We start from the raw sequence: 21,261 nt of genomic DNA, 5'->3' as shown, positions 1-21,261 counted from the left end.
ACTGTGAAATTACAAAACCACCTTTGGGAGGAACGTAGGGTGAGGACGAAGCTGTACCTCGTCCTTAAAGAAGACAGTGTACAGGGGTTCTTCTGACATAAGGGCTCTGATCTCTGAGACCCTCCTGCTTGAAGTGATAGCCATCAGAAAGACCACCTTCCAGGAAAAGTACGACAGTGGCTCAAACTAGGGGCCTATGTGTTTTGACATGACCAGGTTTAAGTCCCACAGGGGAATGGGCTCCCGAATCTGTAGGTTCAGTTTTTCTAGACCCTTGAGAAAACAAATGGTCATCTCATGTGAAAAATACCAATCACTCATCCACCGTGATGTGAAACACCAAAATCGATGCCAGGTGCACTTTAACTGATGAAATTGCCAGACCTTGTGGTTTCAGATGTAGCAAATACTCCAAAATGGTTTGTACTGATAACTGGATGGGCAAGAGGCCTTGCTGAGAAGACCATATGGAAAAATGTTTCCACTTGGCAAGGCATGAAGTTCTGGTAGAGAGCTTCCTGCTAGCTAGCAGAACTTGATGGACTTGTTCCAAAAAGGCCAGCTCTTTGGGATTTAACCACAGAGCATCCAAACTGTCATGCGGAGAGTGTTGAGGTTTGGGTGGTGCATTCTACCCTGGTTCTGTGATATCAGGTCTGGGAGAAAAGAGAGTGGCATCGGAGTCGCTACTGAATTCTTTAAGGACAAATTTGCTATCCTTACTCAACCTTTTGGTGCCATGTGATTCCCAGTACATCATACCAGCGCATTTTACTATGGGAGGCTGACATAAACACACTTACTTCAAGAGATGTAACTAAATAAGACACATTCCTAATTTATAATGATGTTTACATAGCATAAAGCAATTAAAATGACAGCCCAGAGTGAAATTAGAAATCAGATAAGTTACCTCCTAATTTTGATAATATATAAACTTGGTCATTGTTTGCTCACACTACCATAGCATGGAACATGTCTGCACTACTGCTAGCCCTCATAGGTTGGTTAGCTGACGTACTGAACATCTTTACTTATGCAGTGTAGGCAGACTGGGGAAAATGCACCAACCATTGTATCCATTAAGTACTAAGTTTAATCTAGCTCTAAAAAAAATCCAAACTTGAATTTCAAATGAACATGAAGCACAAGGGGATTCAACTTACAATTAAGTCTTGAACAAGTGAAACAGAAAGCAGCCTCTTGACTCCATTTTCTGCAATTACTCCAAGCCAGTTAAGTGCTGCCCAGAACCAAAGGTAGTTATGGCCCCCGTGCCAATAGCTTACAAAAGAAAAAGTGATTGCTGTGGAAAACAATATTCCAAACACACTGCCATGGGATCCTCCCACTGGGATGTAGATGTACCTGCAGGGGAAATGATAAATAAGCAATGTTATTAAGACCTTATTAAAATCTTGGTAATGTATCTGCTGCAAAATAAATTTGATTTTAGAGCAGTGTTAGGACTCATTTGACTAATGATCCAACATTTTCTATTTTCAGAACTTGACATAGTTTCTGCAAAGCAGCAGACAACTTCATGAAACGTTAACATACAAAATTTGTCAAGAAGATAGGTCTATGGCCAATGGAATTTTGCATTAAGTGAACACACTGACTAAACTCCACTCCCACTTGGCGTGGAAGGAAATCAACTTACGTAAGAAAGAAGTTCATATAACCAACCTCCCATGAATTTAGAATAATAAAGATTCTCTCAAAAGCAATAAAATGTTAAATACTTAACATCTTAAAACTAACTTGCTTGTTTTTTACTTATACAATGTCTGATGATTTTTACACATACTTAATGGCTTTATGAATCAGTATTTCACAGAATTTTTTGTTAGATATTTTTAAACAAAAAACAGCCTTCTCTCTATACAAAACTATAGTCTATCAATTTTCTGGCAACAAATTCTATGAATCTCTTTTCAAAACTTTGCATAGAAAATACTTTACCTTTTCTAGACAGCTCTAGTATTTAATCATTTTTATCATGCCAAGGTACTCATCTTTTACGGTACCGCACAAAAATAAATGAATAAATAACCCCCCCCCATATATATATAGTTTTAAAATATCTAACAAGAGAGAAAGTTGGAACTTAGACATAGCCATTTTGACACTGTATTTCTGAGGAAGGAAGAAAGAAAGGAAATGGAAGAATTTTCCATTACTGAGGTCCATCAACTCCCATTGGCTTTAGAGAAAAGTAAGTCCCTCTATATGCCCCACTTTGAAGGATCAGGCACAAATATGAAAAGTCAGAGAGGACTCTCATTCAAGGAAGTTATGATTTCTGCTTGCGTATGTTAATGGCAAATATACATTATAGTAACTTTTTTTTTTTTTAAGATACCACTGGCAACTGAGTTTAGTCACCCTTCTTTCAGGGTGATGATATTCTGTAATAATCTATTTATATTCAGCAAATCAATCAATGGCACTTCTCCAGGGAAATGCTGCTGTTTGTTTATCAAAATTCTAGGCCCAGAGACATTACCGTGTAAGTACTAATTTTAAAACTTATTAGGTAGATGAACATAGCATTTTACGCTTAATCTCTGAAGTCGTAGGCCCAATCAATGGATGAGAGCTAAGGAAAGTGATGGTAATGATTAAAGGTAATATAAATGAAAAAAAGTGATGCAATGATTTTCAAATGCTACCATCTCACTAGACATAATGTATTAACATTATATATCTTTGTGCACATATGGAGCACTCACTACAGAGAAAATCTTATTACATTTATATTGATTATTGCACTCAAACACTTTCATAAAGTGTTCATAAAATAAATAATGTATTTTCTGTCAATAGTCATACAATAGTTATATCTGTATATGGTGTTTGTCTATTATTTTCTGATCTGGTTCTGTCTTTTCTTATTACATACAAATTGTAAGTTGTATTTTTGAATAATATACATTTGTAATTAAATTGCCTTGTCTCAATATTCTGCCATACATCTGTTGCAGGTCAAAGAGGCATGTATTTGGAAACTAAATAGAAAGATCCCCTGCGGGGCCTTTACTGAAACCTGCTACAAAAGATATAGCCACTCTCTGACTGTTTCAAACACTTCACATGTGTCTACATCAAAATCATTACAAAACCAAGGATTACAAAAATAAAGAGACAGAAGAAGAGTTTTTTCTTGTTACCCACACTTTCCAGGACAGACTGTCAGAACAGCTTGAGTGCCTTTTGGTCTCTCTCTATTTTGTGATAAAGCTACTGTTTATATACACCTTTTATTTCCCATCATGCCTTGCAGTTAGTTAGAATTGCTAATAATCGTTTCCTCTGTGGACTACTCTTCTGGTTTTCAGACATGGAACGTTGTAACCACCAACAGCCAGCCTCATCCATCAGGCTGGGAGAGAGAGGTGGCTCCAAGCCAGCCAGCTCAGAGGATGCCAGCTTCAGGCCCTAAAGCCAGCGTCAGCAAAGTAGATCTCTCTGTAAATCCCCGTTTTGCCAAGACCACCTCTTTCCCTTCACAGATAGCATTCTTGTCCCACAGGGATTCTTACAGACAAAGCTGAAGCAGGGTTTTACTGGCTCAAGAGAGTTGCCCTCAGAACTCAAAAAGGAACGTATACCCTGCTACACCATCTTATGGAAGTGTGACATCATTTATAACAAACCCAGAATTACAGACCAATAAGGAGCTCAAGGACCTGACTCACGTATTAAAGATCCAATTCTCTAAACATGGACATCAATGGAAGTCTCCTATTGACTTCATTGGGAGCTGGACTGGCCCTTACTGTCTAGCTAATGATTAACATTTTTCATACAACAAAGTCTTCTTCCTGATATTCAAGCAGTATGGAAACTGTTTTACAATCTCTTGTGCTGAGCTCCTAATTCTACTGTTAGCACAAATAATATCTATTTTTGCCAAGGTGGATATTACCAGTAATAGGCTTAGAAATGCCAGTTTTAATTAAAAACTGACTTTTTCAATTTCAGATTGGTTTACATGGCCACAAATGGCTTGCACCAGGTGAGTGTTCAGATTGCTGTGCTGAGAAAAATGGGCACAGTTTTCCGACTTTTAGTTTTAACGCCAGCAGTTAGTTAATTAGCAGCATTAGTTTAAATTTTGTTTGGAAAACTCCCCGGTGAATTTTCAGAGTAGAGTGACGTTTTAGCTCTACAATTCCCACTGATTAAAGTGGGAGTCATGTGGTTAAAGCCTTGCATGCAGCTTTCAATATTACTCTTTAAAATACTGTGTCACCCTTGCACGTTGCGTGTGAACCAAAAACTGCCTTTATATTTAGTAGCATTTAACCTGTCACTACAGAGCTGCATGGTGCCTACCTATGTGTGGGGACTGGGAAGAGAGGACAGAGCCTCCTCCTTCTCTAGCACTCGTAAACAAGAGCAAGAAAAGTGCTGACAAAGCACTTTCTGACTTCTAGTCAACATTCCTGGTAGTAACCCACTGACTTCCAGGTAGGCTGCATGACAAGGCCTCTACCCTGGCATTTTTAAGCAGCTGTTACAGCAGGCTGTACATGCTGCTGGTTGCTGTAGGGCTCCTTCCAAGCTGCCTCTGCCATTTTGTCTGCCTTTCTTTTATGCAGGCTAAATAGCTTATGTAACCTCCTCTAAATGCTAAAGAATTAGGCCTTAGTTTGTTTAGATAATGAAAAACATGTACATACTTCATTGTACAGCATGCATAAATTACACTAGAACTATGTATTTGTATTTACACTTCATAATGAATGGGTCCTGTTTGCACGTTAGGTCATTCAGATGGGTCACCTCATGGCTAGACTTGGGGGCTCTACTCCGGCAATTTTGTGCAGCTTTGATGAGGATAGTGGTGGCTTGTAAAACAGATAACACCATAAAAGTGCTTTTTCATTACCAAAAGTACTTTACTTATTCGTAAGCATAGTGACTATTACACTAGTTTCTTATTCTCTCTCTCCATGTTTAGGTCAGTATCCATTTACTATTAAAAAACAATCTTTATCATAGACAATAAAATGTAAGGAGGAGGAAGCCAGTGAATGATTGTGACTAGTGTAGAGACAGAGGTGACACATTAGCTTCAGCCTGTGAACTAATAGCAATTGATAAGGAAATCAATTTACATCTATGTTGTGAAAAAAGTTAAACAAAAGTGAAAGAGAAAAAGTAACTGGCCAATAACTTACATTACATTTACTCCAGCCTAAAAGTGGATACAAGAGGTTCCTGGAGTGAAATCCAATACAATGCCAGTGCAGTGCAGTAAGATAAAAAGCTACATGTGCAAAGTAATTTAAAAAATAGAACAGAGAACCTAGGGCCACCTTCTCTGTGCACCTAAATTTCCTGTAGACTTGAATTTTGGGCATAAACAGAATGCAGGATCAGACCACCAGAATTTAATTGCCTGCTTTGTGTCTTCAGTTCTATGACAAATGCTCGTTTTCCTATGTTATCACTTTTTCATAGCTCTTCCATAGACTAGAAACTTGGCCTTAGGTCAAACTCAGTTGAGGAGAGTTTGATATTAGCAAGCATACCCTAGCTATATCATATCTCACCTTTTCTCAGTATCTAAACCTCCTTGTAGGATAGCATGCAATCTTTGCATTCAACATAGCAGCTGGTGCTGAGCTGACTTTTAGAATTCAATGTTAGGTCTCATAAAATGGATACATCTGAAACTTGTACAAGAGGTATTGGAAAGCTTAAAAAAAGAAAGGAGGAGGAGACAGTTTTGGATAGTACTTCAGAGAATTGTAAAATAAGATGCTAGACTCTTCAGTTTACTAACCATCAAGATTTCTGGGAAAGATATAATTGTTGCAATTTTCATGAATAAAAAGCAATTGTTTATTTTTATTGTTGTTTTTCCTTACTTCCTCTTTAGGCTCTTGCCGTTAATCGAGAGGCAATGACTACAGCAATTTTATGTTCTACGGATGTGGTTTTATTCACTTTTAACCTGTCTTCCATTCTGACCAATGCTTCTTGCTTACTAAAATCCTTTCAATAGCCCTTCTTGATATCTAACCACAAAATAGAAGGGGCCAACGATGGTTGTTTAGGAGATGCTACTGACCAACTGCAGGAAGTTGACCATCACTTCTGGCTTTGTGATCAGGAATTCTCAGTCCAATTCCACACACCTGTATTAATTTTTATTCCCGAGCAGCAATGTAAATGTATCAGTACCTGTTCATATATATCCATGTGAATATGTGTGTACACTCCTGTGTTTAAATATGCATACATACCAATGTACTGCAGCATGTCAGCCTTCTGTTTTACCGCGCTAAAAACCAAAGTGGTACAATATTGGATGTCATTCTATGTTGAAGTACTGTACCATAGGAATAATATCACCGCCCCAGACTGTTTTACTTTACTTTCTATAAATGTTACATTTTACCCTAATACCCAAATATATTCATTAAAAGGTTAACGCTTGCCAACAATTATCACAGAGTGCCTATAATTATTTCCTATTCTAAGAGGAGGAGTAACTGTGGCAGCTCAGAAACCACTGTTTCGTGACTATTAGCCAATACTAACTTTTTTATATTAGCCACTGCACTCCCAGGTCTATATGACAAATCAATGTGGCTCAGAACACTTTCCAGACAGGATTTCTTAATGGTTTGTAACTGGAGTAGCTGTTTACCATATGTATGCAAGGAGAAGAATGCAGACACATCTTAAAGATTTGGTGTTAATATGTTGCAGCATTACTAAAACTGCACAATAGGGTCTACAGTTTTGCGGGCGATTAAACGTCTTGCTGACCCGAAGTGGGTAAATAGTGGCAAAAGATCTTCACCTAAAATTGTTGATGAAAAGAAGAAAAGTTGGGAGTCAAAGCAGCCAGATGGGAGAATGATAGTTGGCCATGCCCCCTTTGGATATTTTAGAAAGTGTTGTACAGTGCCATATTTGGGATACTTGAGGCCCAGAGATCTTATCACAAATACAACACCTTTGTCTTTACACTCTGAGGCACTCTTTGGTACATCCAAGCTGCAAACAGATCATTGAGGATGTCAGGCTACCTCCACTGGATTGGTGAGATCCTGAGGTGTAAGTATTCAGATGCCTGCAACAATCTCCTATTGGCCTCCTCCTATTTTTTTTTTTTTTACTTTCCTGTTCTTCTTCTAAAAACTCTCCAATCTTAGCAGCAAAGAGTCCTGTGGCACCTTACAGACTAACAGACGTACCGGAGCATGAGCTTTTGTGGGTGAATACCCACCTCGGATGCATCCGACAAAGTGGGTATTCACCCACGAAAGCTCATGCTCCAATACGTCTGTTAGTCTATAGGGTGCCACAGGACTCTTTGCTGCTTTTACAGATCCAGACTAACACAGCTACCCCTCTGAGGGTATGTCTACACTACAGGATTATTCCGATTTTACAGAAACTGGTTTTTCTAAAACAGACTGTATAAAGTTGAGTGCACGCAGCCACACTAAGCACATTAATTCGGTGGTGTGCATTCATGTACCCAGGCTAGCGTCGATTTCTGGAGCGCTGCACTGTGGGTAGCTATCTCGTAGCTATCCCATAGTTCCTGCAGTCTCCCCCGCCCACTGGAGTTCTGGGTTGAGATCACAATGCATGATGGAGCAAAAAGAGTGTCGTGGGTGATTCTGGGTAAATGTCGTCACTCAATTCTTCCTCCGTGAAAGCAACGGCAGACAATCATTTCGCGCCCTTTTTCCCTGGATTGCCCTGGCAGACGCCATAGCATGGTAACCTTGGAGCCCGTTTAGCCTTTTTGCCACTGTCACCGTATGTGTACTGGATCCTGCTGACAGATGTGGTACTGCAGTGCTACACAGCAGCATTCATTTGTCTTTGCAAGGTAGCAGAGACGGTTTCCAGCCCTATTGCACCATCTGCTGCTTTGGAAATTGGCGATGACGGTTACCAGTCATATTGTATCATCTGCTGCTGTCATGGGTGCTCCTGGCTGGCCTCGCTGAGGTCGGCCGGGGGCGCATGGACAAAAATGGGAATGACTTCCCAGGTCATTCTCTTCTTTATGTTTTGTCTAAAAATAGAGTCAGTCCTGCTTAGAATACATGGCAAGTCCACTAGAGAACCAGAGAGCACAGCTGATCTGGGTCAGAGCCCCAGATATCCCGCAGAAATGATGAGCTGCATGCCATTCTAGGGGGTGCCCCTGCAACAACCCCTCCCATTGCTTCCCTCCTTCCACACCCTTCTTGGGCTACTGTGGCAGTTATCCCCCCATTTGTGTGATGAAATAATAAAGAATTCAAGAATAAGAAACATTGACTTTTTAGTGAGATAAAATAAGAGGGAGGTAGCCTCCAGCTGCTATGATATTCCAGGCAGGACATCTCCATTACTCATTAAAGGGTGTGGGGGAGAGAAGCACAGCCTCCCGCTGATATGATAGTCCAGAATCTCCATTAGACATGAAGGGGCAAGGGGGGAGAGGAGCTTAGCCTCCAGTTGCTATGATGAGGACGGTTACCAGTCCTATTGCACCATCTGCCAGGACTGAATCTCCAGGACACAAAGCTGAAAGAAGGGAATGACCGGGAGTCATTCCCATTTTTGCCCAGGTGCCCCCTGCCGACCTCACTGAGGCCAGCCAGGAGCACTCACAGGATGATGACAAGGACAGCTATCAGTCATATTGCATAATCTGCCACCGGGGAGAGAAGGGGAGGGGAGGGGAGAGGATGCTGCTGTTTAGCGCTGCAGCACCCCGTCTACCAGCAGCACCCAGTAGACATACAGTGACATTGAAAAGAGGGGAGAAACGATTTTTTTCCCTTTTCTTTGGGGGGGGTGTAAATTGTCAACATATTCCCTGAACCACTGGCGACAATGTTTTTGACCCTTCAGGGATTGGGAACTCAGCCAAGAATGCAAATGCTTTTCAGAGACTGCAGGAACTGTGGGATAGCTCGAGTCCTCAGTCCCACCTCCCTCCCTCCATGAGCGTCCATTTGATTCTTTGGCTTTTCGTTAAGCTTGTCACACAGCACTGAGTTGAGTCCCTGCTGTGGCCTCTGTCTATCATAGCCTGGAGATTTTTTCAAATGCTTTGGCATTTTGTCTTCTGGAACGGAGCTCTGATAGAACAGATTTGTCTCCTCATACAGCGATCAGATCCAGTATCTCCTGTATGCTCCATGCTGGAGCTCTTTTTGGATTTGGGACTGCATGGCCACCCGTGCTGATCAGAGCTCCACACTGGGCAAACAGGAAACGAAATTCAAAAGTTCGCGGGGCTTTTCCTGTCTACCTGGCCAGTGCATCTGAGTTCAGATCGCTTTTCAAAGCGGTCACAATGGTGCACTGTAGGATACCGCCCGGAGGCCAATACCGTCGAATTGTGGCCACACTAACCCTAATCCAACATGGCAATACCAATTTCAGCGCTACTCCCCTTGTCGAGGAGGAGTACAGAAATTGGTTTTAAGAGCCCTCTATATCGATATAAAGGGCTTCGTCGTGTGGACGGGTGCAGGGTTAAATCGGTTTAACGCTGCTAAATTTGGTATAAACGCATAGTGTAGACCAGGCTCGATACTCTCCAATCTTAAGCAGTTTTTCAAAACTGAATTGTATGATACCATCACCACATGATAGGCTAAAAGAGTAAGTATCCTTGTCCAATGTGAAGGAGAACCTGCAAATGGATATCAGAGCATGCCAGCCAGTGTTAAGAAGCTGCAATGTACTGGTGTATGACTGATCAGTCAACAGAGTGTATCCTACCTGCAGCTCACATACGAAGCAAGTATCAGAAGGTTTTCTTTATCTATCTTTTCTCCTCATTATGTCTTCTCATCATGTAAGAGCAAGGAAAAATCTTACCAAAAATAACAGAACCAAAACTCAGACAAGCTGTGCATTTATCAATAAAACAAAGTTGCAAGAGCAAATTGCAAAACAGAACTATAACAGAAGAGAAAATGCAAGGTAAATGTAATGCAAGGTAAATGTACTCAGTATAGCCACCACAATGTCTCTTTAAAAACTACCAAACAGCCAGCCTTCCTACCCTACATCTCCAGTCACCATATATTGCAATAGCTATGCTCCTGACAGCCATCAAGAAACTATCTCACAGAGCCCATTGTACCCACTGACTTCCTGCTTCAATTGAGAAAGTCAGGCTGTGAAACAGGAAGTAAGAGGCCAAGTGCTGGTTCTGCAATAGTTCAAACAACCTGCAGCAACCCTATGGGCTGAAAAACAATCCTTGGAGGATGCTATATGATTAGCAAACACCCTACTTGCCTGCCAAAGGTCCCATAAGCAACACATGCAGAGAACTGGGCTGGCATGGAAAAATAGAAAGCTCTCCCTTGTGTTTTTCTCACTGGCAAGCCACATTCTGACCAAAGGGCCAAGGAATTACTATTCGAAGTTGAAAATATGCATGTTAGAACACGGACAAAAGCTACTTAAGCAACTGGATTAGATTGTTCAGAAGCATTTTACTTTCTCAAAACAGCAGAAACTTCCACAGGTTTTTTTGGACTTTATACTTTGCTCATTACACACCATGTTACTTTTAGAGACCACGATATAATTGTATAGTTGTCTCTTCCAAGAAACTGGGCACCTTTCTTTTAGTACAAGCCTGAACAACTTAAGTCAGCTTATCTACAACAGGCAAGCCGCTCCATTTACACAGGATATCATAATTTTAACTCACTAGGTGAACATTAGTGAATTAGATAAAATATGTAAATGTTACCCTTCAAATCCCTGCAGTAACACAAACACAAACATCATTATTGAGGTATTTAAACATGACATTTATTTATGGAGAAAAACTTTCAAAACCAATACTCATTTCTTTAGTTTGTTATAAGTGACAATATAAAAAAAATAAAGACACCACATTAATAAACTCATCATCTTAGAATACCTCTTGCTTCTTTCAAGCACTGTTTAACAACGATATCTTTACTGTAAACAATTTTTGTTTGGATGACTCCAGGAATAGTTATGAAGAACATTTTCAACTCCTACAGGAAACTTAACTGGTTTTAACCTGATAGACCCCAATTCAGTAATCTATCCCTACTCAGCATAGCACTTAAGTAGGGACTTAATTTTAGTCATGTGTTTAATTCTCATTGACTTCAGTGGGACTGAAACATGTGCCCAAAGTTAAGCATGTGCTTAAGTGATGTGCTGAACACGCATGGGCTTCAACTCATGCTTAAACGCTTTCCTGAATTGGGGCCGTACATCAAGACATACAGGGCATGTACTTGTCCAGGATTTTACTCAAACACTGGCCTTGGAATGTAGTTACTACAGTTCGATGAATAGTAGAAAATGTTATTTGTGAATCTTTGTTTGAAACTGAAAATGTATTTTGATTAAACCTTATTTGCAAACCTCTCATTTGCTGTCTGTGAACATTTCAATACTTGAGCTTTACTTGCAAGAAGTTCATTTTAACTTGAATGCTCGACTCTTTAGCACAAGTGAATTCTGAAATATACGTCTGAATGCTGAATTGGCCATTATGAACTGTGCGTTTTATTAATTATTATTGTTTATAAAGCAAGAGCACTTAGAAGCCTCCACCAAGTCAGGGCCCATTGAGCTAGGCACTGCATAAATTAACAACAAATGACAATCCTTGACTCAAAAAGTTTACAATCAAATCTAGAGTCTAAAATTCAACATCTCTTGGCAGTTACATAAGCCATAGGATACTGTTTCTTTTCCTTAACTGGATAACTTATATAATGAACCAATGCAATAAACCTCACAGTTAGCATTCTGACAATCATTTACAGAAATCATCCAATGAGATAAGAGAAACAAAACTGTGAATTGTAATTATCTTCAATTTGAGAATGATTGTCAAAGGTTTATTGATGAAAAAAGTAATTAATTTTGAATAATGAATACTGCACATTTGAGAATTTTGTGATCCGTTCACAGATAATCTGCAAACAGAAAGAAAGGCAAAATTTGGTGAATAATTTGTTGTGAATTATTTGCTAAGCTCTAGCCCAGATACTTCATCTACAGGCTGCTATCCACCACCAAAGATATTATCAGAAAAGCTTTTGGTTGCTGTGCAGAGTCACAAATCATATGTTCTATATTTGAGGAAGATTTTATTTGATGCTATTCTGATCTATGTGAACTGTTCCCATATACTTCAGTGATGTTTGCAATAAGCACAAGAATAGCTTAGATTTTGTAAAAGCTGTCAGCAGTCATTTGGAAATGCACTGTTTTTGGGTTGCATTATGCTTTGAGAATCTGACCCTTATAATCAGTGAATGTTCTTCAGTAACAACTGTGGGTCCCTAATGCTCAAAGTGAGCATGAATAGCTCTAACAACGAGGAGTCTTGTGGCACCCAAGAGACTGATAGCATTGTTTTCTTTTGCCTTTTGCACTAGACAGGTAAGATTCTTAGCATCTCAAATGTGAAGATAGCAAAAAAGAAACCAGTGTCGGAATGTATAATTCTTCCTGAGGTCTATCAGCATGTTTGATGGACTCCTTGAGTAACCTTGCAGAGTCATGACATGATTAGTCATGGAGCCAATAAATGTGATTTGTTTCACATACCACATTGCAGAACTGATTCTTCCAAACCAAATCCCCTGGAACATTAGGCATTCAGTAACCGTACAACATCATTTGTACTTGCAATTGCTGCTACTCCTCATTTTTCTTCTTTGTTTATAAAGAGCATTTGCTTTTTCTACATAGCTTAAAACAAGAAAACAACAGTTTGTACCAACAAAAACAAAACTCTAAGAGGAAATCTCTAAGTTTGTTCCCCCGGTATTTGCATTTGTAAGAAACCTTTTGCATGTGCAAACATGGGACATACATCCACAGATCGAAAGACTTTAAATTTGACCTTAACTGCATGTTTAAACATTTCCCATTTGGGGGTGAAAAATCATATTAAATATTTAGACTTGGGTTCTTGACTTCTTAGGGGTTCTACAGAACCAGTATAAGGCCAACTGCAATTTTGTACCACATTTAAAGACAAGCCCTCGAGACTTAGGGCCAAATTCAGAGCTGTGGTAGGCAGGCTGTCATAAACAGATAGCTAAGGGTTAATGTCTCTTTCACCTGAAGCACCTGACCAGAGGACCAATCAGGAAACCGGATTTTTTCAACTTTGGGTGGAGGGAATTGTGTGTCTGAGTCTTTGTCTGTCTGCCTGCTTCCTCTGAGCTTTGGAGAAGTAGTTTCTACTTTCTAGTCTTCTGTTTCTAAGTGTAAGGACAAAGAGATCAGATAGTAAGTTCTATGGTTTCTTTTCTTTGGTATTTGCATGAATATAAGTGCTGGAGTGCTTTGATTTGTATTCTTTTTGAATAAGGCTGTTTATTCAATATTCTTTTAAGCAATTGACCCTGTGTTGTATCATCTTAATACAGAGAGCCCATTTATATGTATTTTTCTTTCTTTTTATATAAAGCTTTCTTTTAAAACCTGTTGGAGTTTTTCTTTACTTCAGGGAAATTGAGTCTGTACTCACCAGGGAATTGGTGGGAGGAAGAAATCAGGGGAGATCTGTGTGTTGGATTGCTAGCCTGATTTTGCATTCCCTCTGGGGGAATAGGAAAGTACTTTTTGTTTCCAGGATTGGGAACAGAGAGGGGGAGTCTCTCTGTGTAGTTTCACAGAGCTTGTGTCTGTGTATCTCTCCAGGAGCACCTGGAGGGGGGAAGGGAAAAAGGATTATTTCCCTTTGTTGTGAGACTCAAGGGATTTGGGTCTTGGGGTCCCAGGGAAGGTTTTTTCAGGGGGACCAGAGTGCCCCAAAACACTCTAATTTTTTGGGTGGTGGCAGCAGGTACCAGGTCCAAGCTGGTAACTAAGCTTGGAGGTTTTCATACTAACCCCCATATTTTGGACGCTAAGGTCCAAATCTGGGACCAGTATAAGGCCAACTGCAATTTTGTACCACATTTAAAGACAAGCCCTCGAGACTTAGGGCCAAATTCAGAGCTGTGGTAGGCAGGCAAAGCCACATTAGTCATTATTCCAAAACTGCTACTTACAATAGGTCTGAATTTGGCCCTAAGGGTTTAACAATAGCACATATCAAAATACACACTTATACCAGAACTAACCCTGCTGCTGCTAATATTAATTAGGATAATAATGAACCTATCCAATAAAATTTGTATTTGTGAAGATACTAGTAGTAGATGCATAATTATTCAGCAGACTTGAACCCTAGCACTGACTCAGAATGTAAAAATGTATACTTCTTAACTCTGGGTCTCTAGCGGTTAGCAGGCAGGCATCCTAGGAGCAAATACCGTCTTTGTTGGTTCACCCTGACACTAAACATTTCATAATATCTGCATGATAGTATCTCCACCAGCTGCATTAGAACATTTTGACACATAGCCTTAAAGCAGGTGCGAATGAGAATGTTCACTTACTCCTAATTCTTTCTCATGTCACACACAATCACAAATGTAACTCTCTCTAGATTTGTTTAAGTGGTTTTACTTATTGAGATCTGGGAAGAGATATTGGATTTAAGCATTTTAGACACTTCTTCCATCCCAGGATATTCACCCTCTCTTTTGCCACTGCCATATGTAAGCACAGATGGATTTGACCCAGTGGCTTTTATCTCTGCTTGCATGCTAGTTCAGTTCCAAGCTCAGTTAACTTCAACAATGCCTACAAATAACCTCCCTTAAACACATTTTTGGCTCTGAGAAGTCAGGATTAGTGTTCCATAAGTGGGTCAATCTCCAGCTTCAGCAGCTCTCAGAAGATTGTGGCATATATTTGGACACAGAAAGTTCCCATGGTGCCATCAAGATTCTTGCTGAACAGAATGCGTAGGTACGGAAGCCAAATCTGTGACGCTCAGCAGGGCTGAAGCCTACATTTTATCCTTGTTATACTGGGCTTTTTGTTAGCAAGTTGTAGGACGTTTTCAGCTGATAAAATAAATGAGTTTGCACCTAGACAGCTAGCCCAACAATCTAGTGACTACTCCATATGCTACCAAGCAGAGGATCCAAGATTGACAATTGAAGTTGGTCCTGAGCCAAGATGACAATATTTTCAATATTTCAAAAAAACTCACAGGACAGTCATAGGTGGAACTACAGAAAACAAGTTGAGGAAGCAAAAAAACCAGTCAGCCAGGGCTACTCCAGGCTAATTTCTGTCCCCACTGCATATTTTATCCCACCCCTTCACAAAAAAAAATGAACGACCTTTTAAAAAAATTGGTTATTTAGTGCATCATTTTGCATTTACACTTTCTATTAAGTAATAACCTTGTTATTAAAAAAATATATGTGTCCTCTGCACTGGTCTTTTCCCTTCACTCTATGTTTTGCCTCTTTTCTCTACTGTGACATTTTCTGACTGACTTAGAAGCAGCGTGGAGGGCATCATCCTTCCAGTCCGCCTTGTTTTGAAAGTGGCTGGACTTAAGATGGAGTCTTTCATGATAGCAGACCAATATAGAGGATACTGAGAAGGATGATAAAGTTTACATCTATATAGTGGTCACCATTAATGAAAATTTTAAGTGAGGGTAATTAACCATTGGAACATCTTAGCAAAGGTGGTGGTGGATTCTCCATCACTTATAATCTTTAAATCAAGACTGAATGTCTTTCTAAACAATATGTTCTAGTTCAAACAGAATTTATAGGCTTGATGCCAGAATTTCTGGGTGAAATGGCATGGCCTTTGTTACACAGGAGGTAAGAGTGGATTGTTATAACAGTCCCTTCTGGCTTTTAGATCTATGGAACAACTGCTGCCAATGGTTATCACATAATAAGATCTCTGATTACCACAGAATAAGAGATACCTGAAATAATTATGTTGTAATGACTGACAAATAGTCACTTTTTAATGGCTTACCCTATATACAGTGCCTCTCATCTTGAAAAATCCCAGAGTACTCCGCAAATGAATCAAATTACACACAGATCACTACTGAGTATAGAAAAGCCATTTCTGAGGTTAGACACTGAAAGTAGTTAGCAGAGCCCAGCACCATTATGCTTGCATTTGGCATAGAAAGTAAAGAATACATTAACCAAATTTAAACTACAGACATAGGGCAAAATATAACCCTAATCTTATTAAGAGTGTCATGAGATCACAAGTCATTAGGATTCTGGTTTCACTTCTCACACCAAAGACCACACCTCCAGCAAAATAGTGTTCCCTTATACAAAGGTGGGGCATAGGAAGATGACTGATTCAGAATAAAGACTGCTTCCTAATAAATGGCTAGAACAACTTCCTGCAGTATTCAGATGCTCTTTAGGAGTCTTCCATTTCAGAATTGATTTAGCATGTGAGATCTGACAACACAGTAGCACAAAGGTGCATGGCAGAACATGTGTAACAGAACATGTATTAAAAACTCCTTCACTAAATGAAATCTGAATAGCTCTAGATCTGCTGACACAGAAAAGACTGAGATAAAAGCCTCAGAATTGGCCTCTGCCTCGGCCTTCATCTCCCACCATATTTTATTTTGAATTTAGACCCCTATGCTATTAGCGGAAATGGGCAGAAGAGAACTAGGAGAGACATCCTATTTAGGGCTTGTCTATATGGGAAAGTTATACCGGCATAAGTTAAGAAGTGAATTTATACCAATGCAGTTATATGATATAACTCCCTGTGTGGACACTCTTTTATTGGATTAGCTTAGAACACTTTGAAAGGTTCTGACACTCCATATCCCAAAGCAGCACCCTGAAACCCGCATATTCACCACTGTCATATAATTATTTTTATATATATATATATATATATATATATATATATATATATATATATAATTTTTATTATTATTAATTTTTTTACAAAGTAAGCCTTGTGAGGTATCATTTTTAAGGTCTTGATCTGTTGAACATTAATATCCTCTTGGATTGTATGTGCTACTATTGTATGTGAAGTTATGAAGTTTTGCTATATGTGTTACTGAAATACGTTGTGAGGTTGGGAACACCCACAAACAGCCTTTCAGTTACAATGATGGAGTAGCCAGACAACGGTTAATGGCTCATCAACACCCATCAAGGAAAGAATCCACTATAGCAGGAAATGTTTACTATGGAGATTTCTCAGAAAGAATATGTAGATCAGCAGTTCTCAACAGGGGGTCCATGGTCACCCAGCCCTGGGGCCCCATGGCTAAAACCTAGAGCCTGAGTCCCTGCACTTCCCGCAGTGCTGAAGCCATGACCCCTGGGTTGACGCCCCAATCCCTGGTGTCCCCTGTGGGGTAGAAGCCAGGAGCAGCGGGGCTGAATCGCAGAGCCCCGAGCCCCACTGTTTCCCATGGGGCAGAAGCCCTGAGCCCATGGGCAGAGTTGGGAAGCACAAGGGTGTTGCCCCCCTTGAAACTACACTGCAAGAGCTGGGCAATCCTGGGGCAGCTCCACTCACACACAAACACTCCTCCACCTCCCTTTCTCTCCGCTCCCATCGAGGTTGGAGGCAGAAAGCCAGAGCTGGGCAGTTTGGGACAGCTGCTGCTGTGGCTGGTGTCATGGAGCAGGCAGCCGCTGTGTTCCCTCGTCTCCTGCTGCTGTTGGGGAGGGGGTTGAAGCTGTTCCTCAGCTCCCAGCCTCCTTTGTTCATGCAGCTGGTCAGACCCACCTGAGCAGGGGGGACCCAGCTTCGTAGCTGGCAGAGCCCTTGGGGAACAGGGATCGCAGGGGAGCCCTCCCGGCACACAGCCCCTAAATACCCCCCTCCCTGAACCCTGAGCTACCCCACTGATCGCATACAGCCCCTAGCTATCCCTTCCCTGCACCCTGAGCTACCCCCCTTCCAGCACACAGCCCCAGATACCCCCTCCTTGCACCAAGCTAGCCTTCCCTACACCCTGAACTACTCCCTTTCCCACACACAGCCCCTAGCTACTCCCTTGCCCACACACAGCATCTAGATACCCCCCTCCCTGCACCCTGAGCTACCCCCCTGCCCACAAACAGCCTCCAGTTACCCCCTGCCCACACAGCCTCTAGCTATCCCCCTCCCTGCACCCTGAGCTACCCCACTACCCGCACACAGCCCCTAGCTAGCCCCTCCCTGCACCAAGATACCCTCTCCCTGCACCCTGAACTACTCCCTTGCCCGCACACAGCATCCAGATAACCTCCTCCCTGCACCAAGCTATCCCCTCCCTGAACCCTGAGATACCCCCCTGCCAGCACAGCTCCCAGATACCCCCTCCCTGCACCTTGAGCTACCCCCCTGCCCACACACAGCCTCTAGCTACCCCCCTCCCTGCACCCTGAGCTATCTGCACACAGTCCCTAGATACCCCCCTGCCCACATACAGCCCCTAGCTACTCCCTCCCTGCACCCTGAGTTAAACTCTCCCTGCAACCTGAGCTACACTGTGCCCACACATAGCCCCTAGCTACCCCTCTCCCTGTATCAAGCTACTGCTCTCTCTGCACCCTGAGCTGTTTTCAAACTTTTTGAGCTGAGCCCCACACCTTTGAGTTACAATTTTTGGTGGCACACAACCCCCAGAGGTAGGTGGCCTGCTGAGGTGAGTCAGGGGGTGGAGGTGGCACTCCCTCCACAGATTCCACTGTGCAGAGCTGGCCCGTGCCCCGCCGGACCCTGCCCACCCAAAATAAAAGTCAATCTACAACTATGCCTGAACCCCGCCCACCTCCAGCACAAAACCCTGAGTCCTTCCCCTCCCCTGCTGGGCCCTGGAGTTTTTATAGTATGTTGTTGGGGTCCTCAGAAAGAAAAAGGTTTAGAACCCCTGACATAGACAATGGAGACTGCTTGACCAATGTGGACTAACCTACCTCATAGTGAAGATCTTTTCAGCAAGCTGGAAGAAACTATACAAGAGAGGAAGTGACATCATCACTGGGCCTCACTCTCCCTACAACTCAACACCTGGAAACACATCTGAAGGACAAAAACTTGGAACTGACGAAGGGTAGTCCCAGGCTGAAAGGCAGTCCCAGCCCATGTATTGAGGATCTGTGACCTGTTTGTACCATCTGTCAGGGTGAGACATTGCTTGATTCAAATACTGTTTAGTTTGTAAACTCAGACTGTAAATATATTTTTGTTTCTTAAGTAATCAACTCTGATCTCTATGCCTGCTACTTATAATCACTTAAAATCTATCTTTCGGTAGTTAATAAATCTGTTTTATATTTTATCTAAAACAGTGTGTGTTGATTGAAGTGCTTGGGAAATCTCAGCTCAGTTTAGTGTATGTCCTCTCCACATAGAGGGAGCGGAGGACTGGGTAAAAAACTTATACTGGCTAGGCTTCTGACCAGTCCAAGATGGTACAGTTCTGGGTGCAAGGGTGGGGAACTGGGGGGGAATTGGCTGAAGCCTCTCTATTGTTATTTCATGAGTGGCTAAGGAAAGGATTCATGTAACTCAGTGGGATGTGTCCCTGCTTGTGGATGTCTGTGTAAGTGCAGTACCTGCCAGAGGTTTGTGGCTGGACACGGCATCACAGAGTGAGAAAGATACCCAAGGTTAGTGGGACAGAGGGCTCAGGGGTCCCATAGTCCAGGCTGCACCCCAGACCCCCATCAAAAAAGTGTTTAAGCTAAACCAAAAAAAAAAAAGCCATTCTTATTCTAGAATAATTGTCCACACAAGGGTTATATGAATGAGAGTTTTATCTGAGCAAGAATTGCTAAAGGTCTTCATCTTCTGTATGATGAAAAAGAGAAGATCATGTTTGCACCCATTAAAATGTAAACTGCAACAATGAATGAGCTGTGTTTTCCCAACACACGACACCCATCAAATGTGACAAACGTATGTCACATTATTTAATGATGACAATAGCTTATCATGCAGCTGAAGTACAGCAGGGGTCATGCTCTAATTTTATAAATTCCTTTAAATCACAGTACAGAAATATTCATACTGCATAATTGCTAATTTATGTTTGCAAACCCTATGCTACAACTCAATTTATAGAATCTGAAAATTACATTAAGAATATAATGCTGTTCTAGTAGTTTCATCTTTTACACCAAATCAGCTATTTATGTTTTTAAATATATTTTACTGAGGCTTTCAGGTAAAAGAACAACAGACAAAAAGCTAACAAGTAATACTAGCTATACAAGCTTTCTAGTATTTACCTGAGATATTCAGTTAGCCTATATAAAACAAAGCTAAAAGGTAAGTTTTATAGGGCAATAAGAGCATATGTTTCTGTGACAGGTAATCTACCTATATATATATATATATATAAGCAGTGATATCCATAACAGGAGTTAGAAAAAAAATTAAACATCGTAATTCATCTGTAGCACACCCTATAAAGAATAGGGGACATATTCACCTTACAGTTAGGACACTCCCTTATGGAGGCAAGGGTTTGACAAAAATATTTATTTGGTTTTGTTTTCACTGAAAATTTTACACAGGTTAAAAAAATAATTTCATGACCAGCTCCAGTGCTAAACATATGGGTCATGTGTCTTCCCAACTGCCATAGGAATAGGGGAGGCCATCGCGACTGTCAGCCAGGAGATCTCTCTGGCTGGTATAGCCAGTCAGTCTCCCACAGTGATCAATCTGCTGAGGAACATCTCCTGCCAACTCAGTAAGTCACAGGCTGCCAACTCACCCATATTTAGAGGGTAACACCCTCACAGATTCCTAGGGCCCTACCAAATTCACAGCCATGAAAAATGCATAATAAATCATGAAATCTGGTCTTTTGTGTGCTTTTACTCTGTACTATATAGATTTCATGGGGGAGACCACCATTTCTCAAATTGGGGGTCCTGACCCAAAAGAGAGTTGCAGGGGGAGTCACAAGGTTATTTTAGGGGTGTCATGGTATTGCCACCCTTATTTCTGCACTGACTTCAAAGCTGGGCAGCCGGAGAGTGGCGGCTGTTGGACAAGCATCCAGCTCTAAATGCAGCACCCTGCCTTCCCCTATGCCAGCCCCTTATCCTCTGACTCACTGATAACCAGCATTTTTACTGGGGAAGAAAGGAGAGAGAAATCACTTACAGTAAAAAAGGCTGGGGGGTGGGAGGGTATTAGTGAGAATGAATTTCAACTTAAAGGAAGAAAAAAAATCTGAAAATTAGCCTGGAAGAAAACAGAGACAGAGAAATAACCTAAAGAAAATATGTATCAAGATAGGGAAAGGAAAAGCAGAGAAGAGGAAAAGAAAATAGAAAGAGGGTGGGAGAAAAAGGGAGACAAGGGAAAAGAATGGTTACTCACCTT

At 41.2% G+C, this 21,261-nt stretch overlaps 1 protein-coding gene across 7 annotated transcripts in view; it reads right to left on the bottom strand.

Annotated features, from left to right (window-relative positions):
• Positions 1-21,261, bottom strand: part of HHAT (hedgehog acyltransferase) — a 349,307-nt gene that overhangs the window by 135,939 nt on the left and 192,107 nt on the right. For all 7 annotated transcript variants that reach the window (XM_050951880.1, XM_050951879.1, XM_050951882.1 and 4 more), the window contains one exon: positions 1,167-1,368. In XM_050951880.1, coding sequence (XP_050807837.1) covers positions 1,167-1,368 — 202 coding nt within the window. The remainder of the gene's footprint in view (positions 1-1,166; positions 1,369-21,261) is intronic.

The sequence above is a fragment of the Gopherus flavomarginatus genome, chromosome 4 (assembly GCF_025201925.1).
Source record: "Gopherus flavomarginatus isolate rGopFla2 chromosome 4, rGopFla2.mat.asm, whole genome shotgun sequence".
NCBI classification, from domain to species: Eukaryota; Metazoa; Chordata; order Testudines; family Testudinidae; genus Gopherus; species Gopherus flavomarginatus.
The sequence above is the reverse complement of the archived record's forward strand: the minus strand, read 5'-3'. Positions and strand labels throughout refer to the sequence as shown.